Source organism: Sorghum bicolor, chromosome 1 (assembly GCF_000003195.3).
Source record: "Sorghum bicolor cultivar BTx623 chromosome 1, Sorghum_bicolor_NCBIv3, whole genome shotgun sequence".
In the NCBI taxonomy this organism is placed as follows: domain Eukaryota; kingdom Viridiplantae; phylum Streptophyta; class Magnoliopsida; order Poales; family Poaceae; genus Sorghum; species Sorghum bicolor.
Window position 1 is genome coordinate 71,698,045 of NC_012870.2, and position 8,200 is coordinate 71,706,244.

General features: G+C 47.0%; 1 protein-coding gene across 1 annotated transcript; it reads right to left on the reverse strand.

Moving 5' to 3' along the window:
* LOC8054354 (auxin transporter-like protein 2) lies at positions 209 to 6,021 on the reverse strand. The gene is made up of 7 exons (XM_002468139.2): positions 5,523 to 6,021; positions 5,175 to 5,360; positions 4,929 to 5,041; positions 4,636 to 4,819; positions 4,371 to 4,468; positions 2,087 to 2,552; positions 209 to 818 (listed from the first exon to the last, which is right to left on the reverse strand). Exons 1-7 carry the CDS (start codon positions 5,703 to 5,705, stop codon positions 477 to 479), a joined length of 1,572 nt encoding a protein of 523 aa, XP_002468184.1. The 5' UTR covers positions 5,706 to 6,021; the 3' UTR covers positions 209 to 476.

Below are 8,200 nucleotides of genomic sequence, written 5' to 3' on the forward strand. Positions count from 1 at the left end.
ACGGCGACCAAGAGATGGGGCAAAGAGATCCTGCATCCCCGAGTTCTACTGGCCGAGTCCTTGACTCGTGAGCGCACCAGCGCCCAAGTACTGCCAATGATACAGCACTGAGTGGTGGAATACTGCCACACTGCAAAGGTGACGAGCTCTATGCATGCACGAGAGAAAAGTTCAAAGTACTACTAGGCGGCTAGCTAGACTCGGCATCTGCGGCTGTAGAAATATTCCCCTTTTTTGAGCTCCACGCCGGGACACAGCCCAGAACACAAGAGACTCCATGATACTGATACAGTGATTATACTGATACCCTCGTGTCAGCCTCTCTAAAGTCACTGAAACCGGGAAAGCATGCCACAACAAGCTAGAGAAGAGAAGGAAGATGCTGCAGGTGCTGATTAAGCTACACTAACTAATGGATTAGCTGAAACTAAAGCAGAGTCGCGCACTGGTATCAGCTGGGTTCATCCATCGTCTCTTCAGAGCCGGTGGCTGTGATGTCGGTGGTGGTGGCGGAAGAAATGCGCCGGCGAAGGAGCCGGTGCCGGAGGGAGCTCAGCGGTCCCGTTGAATGGCATGGTGATGTTGGCGAGGCCGCCGGGGAACGGCAAGAGGGCGGCGCCCGGCGGGAGAGGCGGCGGCGGGCACTGGTAGCACTTGGTGAAGAGGCCGAAGGTGTCGATCTGGCGGACGAAGTTGGTCATGCTTGCCCAGCCGCCGAAGCCGAAGCCGACCACCAGCACCCACGCCACCACGAACGCGTTGATCATGTACGTGCCCGTCCAACGCCCCACCAGCCGCGGCGGCGGCTCCACCGCGTTCTGCACCGCACAACAACGACAGTTCAAAAGCTTAATTAGTATTCAGAGTTTCTTCTCTCTCTCTCTCTCTCTCTCTCTCTCTCTCTCTCTCTCTCTCTCTCTCTCTCTCTCTCTCTCTCTCTCTCTCTCTTTCTTTTTTCAGAAGAATTGGTTATTCAGAGCATGCCAACAAACTCAAAACGTTGTTAAGAGCATCGAGAGCTACTTGTCATCATTATTAGGTTTATCATTTGCATGGAACTCAGTGCTACAAGCCTACAAACCTTAAGTACATGCTCTATGCTTGTCTGTTCCTTCTTTCCATGGAGAGTAACACAAATGCATGTTGTCCTTTTCGAACGACGCTTTGTTTCGGTGGTCGTCTGAATTTCTGTGGCTCTCGGAGACTACTCCTAGATGCCATGCGGTACAAAATTGCCAATATTTCCGGCAGATAAAGCATCTTTGTTCTGGTTCTAGGGTTCTTTCGGTTTGTCTCCAAGCTTTGCGCCAACCTTTCTCTTCTTTCTTGCTAGTACGTACAGACCACACCACGAAAAAGACAGTTTGACACTGCCGCTGTTTTGTCTTATATGTTACAGACTTTCAGCAATCAGTAGGAACAGCCTTTCAGAGGCAGCGTTTAGCTCCCTATTAATTTCAGCTCTAATCATGACTAGCAACATTTTGCCTTGTACTGCCTAGAAGGTAGGGCCCAATTGAATTGCTACTTACTCAGTCCCGTGAATATTTAGCTACGTGGCTGCTGTGTATAGTGGCATCGACTCGGGACCTAGCTAGCTTGCATAGATTGCTAGTGTCTTCGTCTTTAAATGTCTATCATGTTGATAATTTTTATTCGATTTATAAAAATTAGGCGTAATATTTCTATTTCTAAATAGATTTATTATAAAAACTAGATTTATTTGTCAATAATACTAATTATATATCATAAATTTTAATATAGATGTAATCAAAGTTATTTTTTTGAGAAACGAAAACAACAGACATTTAGAGAGAAAGAGAGTACTTGCCAGTGTAAAAAGCTAAAGCTAGCGAACGAGCTACGAAATACCGAAAGAACACATAGGAGTGATCGAGTAGGCGTGCGAGTGCAACGAAGCTACAAAATTCCTTCTCATCACGTTAAAATAAAACCACCATTGGGTAAAACGTAAATGCATGCAATGCATGGTAGTACGTAATAAACATTTTTTTTTGTAAAAAGAAAAAAACTTTACTAGTTGCAGGAGTAAAAGTGCATGGTACGTAGTACTAGGTATACGTACCTCACGGGCGGTTGCGGATCGGAAGGTGATCATGTGCGCGAGCGCCGGGATGATGTAGACGGTGAAGCTGACGAGGAGCGACCCCACGGCGGAGTTGATGGGCCCAAAGAAAGGGAAGATGATGGCGAGGAACCAGATGGGCACGACGACGGGGAGCCTGGCGGCGGCGCGCTTGCAGAGGCTGCGGCAGTCGTGGAGGCCGATGAGCTTCTCCCAGACGAAGTAGAGCGGCGTGCAGGCGAAGCCGAAGGTGATGAACTGGTGGACGAGCATGAGCACGACGGCGGCGTCGCGGAAGGGCGTCCGCGGGAGCAGCGCCAGCGCGTTGGAGTGCGTCAGCAGCTGGTCCCCGAACGCCCAGTACACGCTCGCCGCCGACGGCAGCGTCAGCGTCAGCACGTACAGCGTCGCCATCAGGTAGATCGCCTTGAACTTCTGCGGCCGCCACATCGCGTGCATGATCTCCCTGCATTTCAGTTCAAACGCCGCTCAGGTTCACATCATCCGTTTTCTCTACAGGAGGCTCAGAGAGTCGACACGGCGCCGTGGCTTTTCAATTTTGCGTTATCTCTTTCGTGCACGCGAGGATTTGGACATCCGTGCCATGTGTTTGTGCGAGTTCCGTGCTAGCTGTTGGCATCTGCAGAGGGGTATCGTATCGGCATCTATCAGAGGCGAGCTGGCTCAGGAGCCAGGAGTCAGGAGTCTCAGGGCTCCGTGGTTGCAGGTGCAAAAGCAGGAGCTAGCCCTGCACTGCATGCAGAGGTAAAGCAGCAATGCACGCTCCTAGGTGGAGTGGCTCCTTTGACTGTACAAGCAAAGTCAGGAGTCGGAGGAGACGAGATAGGCCTGTCGTGCCGTGCCTTGTAAAGACGGAGACGGCATATATATACTTGTGTCAGTGTGTAACTGTGTACTAGCCCGGAAAGGACCTTGCACGGGTCTGATGGCGCCAATGTGGAACAGTACCGTGCGGAGAACGAGAGAAGAAGCTCTCGTGCCTTTGCGATGGCATGGCATGTGTTGTATGTGTAAGCTATAGCACATCAACCGAAGCTCTCCTGCCTTTTGCGATGGCATGGCATGTGTGTTGTATGTGTAAGCTATAGCACATCAACCAGGGCCTTGTTTAGTTCCGAAAAGTGAAAAATTTTCAGCACTGTAGCACTTTCGTTTGTTTGTGACAAATATTATCCAATCATGGACTAACTAGTATCAAAAGATTTGTCTCGTGATTTATAGCTAAACTGTGTAATTAGTTTTTGTTTTTGTCTATATTTAATGTTTTCATGCATGTGCCACAAGATTTGATGTGACGGAGAATCTTGAAAATTTTTTGGTTTTCAGGGTGAACTAAACAAGGCCCAGATGATTGTAGTTCCACACCGGTGCTTGGTTGCTAGTTTTATCTTTCCATGCCTCATCTAAGGCCTTGTTTAGTTCTAAAAAATTTTGGAAAATCGACACCGTAGCACTTTTGTTTGTATTTTATAAATATTGTCCAATCATAAACTAACTAGGCTTAAAAGATTTGTTTCGTCAATTACGACCAAACTGTGCAATTAGTTTTTATTTTCGTCTATATTTAATACTCAATGCATGTGTCTAAATATTCGATGTGATGGAGAATTTGAAAAATTTTGTAAAATTTTCTGGGAACTAAACAAGGCCTAAGACAAGTTTGATTAAATTTAGACAAGGTTCCTTTAGGGTTTACATACTTTTTTTTATTAAATTGGGAAGGCCGCCATTTTCTCATGAAGAACATCTTACCAATACTTGTGTGGCTCCAAAATTTGTAACCATACTTTTTTTTACTCGCTACACTTGCCTAATAATTGACGGCCGGTGGCAAATTATGAGCAGCAACCAAAGCACATGTTCTACGCGAGATTTTCCCTATATGTCCGGTCCATCCTCTCAATGCCTGCATGTACCTTCAGGAATAGGACCGGACGGATAATGGAGAAATGCTGTGCCAAGCGAGAGGTAATATACATATCGAGCAATGTAAACTTGCGCATGGCATGCAACCATGCATGCGTGGTAGCGCGTCTGAGACGTATGGTGTGGCCAGATTCACTTCACAGTTCACACACTAGCTACTACTTTCTCGTTGGTCTCAATGTCATGTGGTCCCCTAGTATGTGTTCAAATCCCTACGTTATTTTTCTTTGTTTCGGTAGTAGAAACATCCACATTGCTTGTATAGCTACTTTGCTCACACAGCAGGGGCCCAAGGCATGCATCCATATAAACAAAAGAAAGTTGTTTGTCTCCTTACACAGTAACAGCGTGCCCTCCGAAGGTGTAGAGAATGTTTGTGGCCCCGGTGAAGTAGAGCACCATCTTGGTCGGCCCGGAGTGCTTCACGCCATCAACCTGCAAGCAGGAAGGAGCACATCATCTCTGCCGGCCGGTCACTCACAGGCCACACCCACCATGCATGCATGCTTCAACGCTACTCAATGGCATCGATCGGCATCATCGATCGATGAGCATGCTGCATGTGCTTGCTTGATCATGCACTTGTGTGTGCGTATACGTACCTGGCCGTGGATGAGGGAGGCGACGGCGAGGTACCACGCGGTGTAGGTGGTCATGACGAGGCCCAGGAACGACCAGATCCGGTAGTTGTGGAACGACGGGATGAACACCGTCGTGGCGCAGCAGGCGCCGAAGATGTACGTCCACGTCCGCTTGTCCAGCTTGTCGTTGATGTAGTAGATGTTGCTGTACGTACGCGCGCATCAGAAACAGACAACTCGCACACGGCGAACCATGCATGCATGCAAGCTGCATGCGAAACGACACACACACAGTACGTAATGTGCATGTTTACCTTGCGCAAGCGATGAGCTGGATGACAGAGCCGAAGAGCAGGAACGTGCAGTTGAAGGCCAGGCCGACGTTCCTCCAGTGCCTCCCGAGCAGCCCGTCCAGCACCTCGAACCACTGCAAATACAGATGCCATGTCATGCGTGGCGACGTGGCGTGGTTCAGAACAAAATTGACTCATTGAGTAACAAATGAATAATGGACGCCGTGTTGAGTGCGTGTTTCGATCGCTTCTCAGTCTCAGTCTCACCTGGATGACATGGTTCCTGAAGTCGGCCTTCTCCCTCTCCTTCCTGGTCCGGTACTCCACGTAGAGGATGCTGATGAGGTACGCCGTCCAGCTGCCCATCAGGCCGTAGAAGAGCTGGAACAGGATGCCGCTCAGCATCCCCAGTTGCGAGAACGAGTAGGGCAGGGTCAGCAGCACCTGAGCCACCTGAATGAACACACAGGCACACCACAAACAATTCAGGTGCATATATGCAGCATGAGCGATTGAGCTCTATTAGCAGTACAAGCCTAGCCTAGCCTCTGCTACAGCTAGCTCATCACGAGACGGGAGAAGGAAACGGCGGCAAATTAAAGTTGGTTCATTCACCTGGTTGGAGGCGCAGCTGAACCAAGCGTCGTAGGCGGAGCCGCCGTGCCAGAGCAGGCCGGAGAGCCGCGACTTGACGGTGTTGGACTCCTGGTCCTGCTCCATTTCCACGTACCGCCCGACGCCGACCGTCTCCGCTCCCTTCTCGTTGGCGACGACGCCCCCATTGGCCTCCGAGGCCATGGTCTCTCTCGCTCTCGCTCTTAGATTCCTATTCTAGCAGGGGGGGTGTCCTGTGTTCTAGCTAGCTATTAGGCTCCGTTTCGATCGATTCGCTTGCGGTGGCTAGCTGGTGAGTGTGCGTGTAGTGAACCACGCCCAGCCGATGAGAGACGCTAGCGGCCGTGTTCAAGTCGAGAAGAAATGGAGGCCGGGAGGGGGTGATATATACTGCAGGAAGCAGGAGAGTGCTGAGGTGCCGGAGGGGTGAAGCAAAGACTCTGCAGCACGTCCGACAAGCGACAGGTGATGAGGATAAAAGAAACCCGTCTTTCTCCTTATCTCTGTTTCTTTCCAGGAGTTCTTTTGGATGCAAGTAGCGCATATATAAACAAAAAAAGTGAGTCTTCCGGAGCTTTTCTTTTTCTTTTTAACATATGCTCTGTGTTTAGGGCAAATCAGTACGGAACGGAACGGAACGGAAAAAGTGCCCTTAATGGCATATGCCCTCACTCTCCCACCCATTGGATTCGCATTGAGAAGTGTGCAAACACACATCTCAAAGCAGATTCGCATTGAGATGTGTGTCTGCACACTTCTCAAAGCGAATCCAATGGGTAGGAGAGTGAGGGCACATGCCCTCAAGCGCAAAGAAAACTTTACCCCAAGACATCTCAACGTGTGTTATTCGTGGAATTTATTGCAAAAAGGAAAATGTGGACACTGTCCCATTTAGTAGTTTACGTAGGAGTTAGGGGAACTGATTCAATGGGTCCTAGATGGTAGATTTCTTGGAGCTTGATGTTTGCTATTTGTATATAGATCCAGAAAAACTCTGATTCAGAGGCATGTCCAGTACAGTCGCAGGACACTCATTTTATATATAATTTAAAAAATAACTATTTAAGTCACTTCATTTTGATCTATATATTGCAAATCCGACAAGGAACTCATAAATGGATCGTGGCCATCTACAAATCATTCACCACACATATGTATAAACAGATTGATAGGCTGTTTGTTGTTAGCCACAATTTACCACACTTTACCTTAGGCAAATTTGATCAAGTTAGCAAGTGTTTGGTTGACAACTAAGCTTAGGCATGATTCTTTTGGGCTCCATATGTCATAGAGTTAAAAAGTGTGGCAAGATTTCTTTAGACATGGCAAAGTGTGACAACCAATTTGCTAGCCACACTTTTTATGGCTTTCTACACTTCACTAAAGTTAGTTGTGGTAAATTATAGCTACCAACCAAACATCCCCTCAATACATAGAAAGTACTTATGTCGTGGAACCAATGTTAAGGATGGAGACGGTGCTCCAAATGGGTACGAGAGATTTTTTTCTAGTTTAACTAAATGAATTAAATAAAAAAATGAGGAAAAAGAATTATTTATCTAGTTTATTAACTTACATTAGAGAAGAACCGCGAGTATCAGTTTAGAGGGTCGTCCCGTCCTTATCCAATCTTCACCATCAGTCCACCAACCAAACCACTAACTCCAATTTCCTTGTTTAGCAGAGGTCTAAGAGAAGCTTTTAGGTTGAATCTAAGGGATTTGAAATCACAATACCCCATTTAGCACGAATCCAAACAAACACTTACTCCTTACTATTGTGCACAAAGGATCCGTAGCTGGTGAAGCAGAAAAAAAAAGATTTACTAGCTCCTAGTTTTTTTCAGGGAAAAAAAGTTTCACACTATAGTGCATGGAGAAGCTAGAGTTCCGTCAAATGGTCCTATTTTTTAAAAAAAACATACACCATTAAATTGTATGATCATCTAACACTGATTAACAAAAGAGAAGCCATGCCTAGTAGAACTTTGAGGTTAACTAGCAAAAAGAAATATAACATACTTAGTTAGATTCCATTATGATCTCATAGGTTAGATTAAACCAAAGTGTCCATGTCTAATACACTTACAAGATTAATAAAAAAACCTAAACTATTGGATGATGACCTAATGACATAGATTAGAGCAAAGAATTAGTGGCTCAACCAAACTCGACGAACAAAAATACGTTCATTTGCCTCAAACTTCAGAGTGTCTTTGATTAAAAAAACTTCAGTGTCTCATTTAAGACTTAATCGAATATTTACTCAACAAGCAAGAAAAACTTTTGTTTCTTCTCATCTAGATAGAGGCAGACAAGGTGGCACTCAACGAAGTTTCTAACATTTTGCCACTAGGAGGTCATTTTCACTTCGAGACCCTTTCCGTTCCCGCGCCGACACTGCGCGGCTCTTGCACCAAGCCAAAAAAAGCGCTTTGGCCACGGTCCAAATTGCTAGGGATCAGATAGGAGGAGGTGCCTTAGTGTCGGCGCACTCTGCGGCCTCGCTCCTGCCGCCCCTCAGCAGCCGGAGCACTCACCAGCGCGGTGTCGAACCTATGGGTAGGGCAGGAGCTGCGACGGCCGAGGGTCCAAGCCCAAGTATATAAGACCCCATACTCTTTAGCTATAATCCATTAGGATTAACGAGAATTGAGAAAGTGCAGACTCGTTGTGTGC

Bases quoted from the DNA above. Each gene is read 5' to 3' on its own strand.
- LOC8054354 (XM_002468139.2), bottom strand. From the start codon at position 5,705: ATGGCCTCGGAGGCCAATGGGGGCGTCGTCGCCAACGAGAAGGGAGCG. The intron at 5,042-5,174 runs GTGAGACTGAGA...CTGTATTTGCAG, and splicing joins TCAGGAACCATGTCATCCAG to TGGTTCGAGGTGCTGGACGG. The intron at 819-2,086 runs GTACGTATACCT...TGTGCGGTGCAG, and splicing joins GATCCGCAACCGCCCGTGAG to AACGCGGTGGAGCCGCCGCC.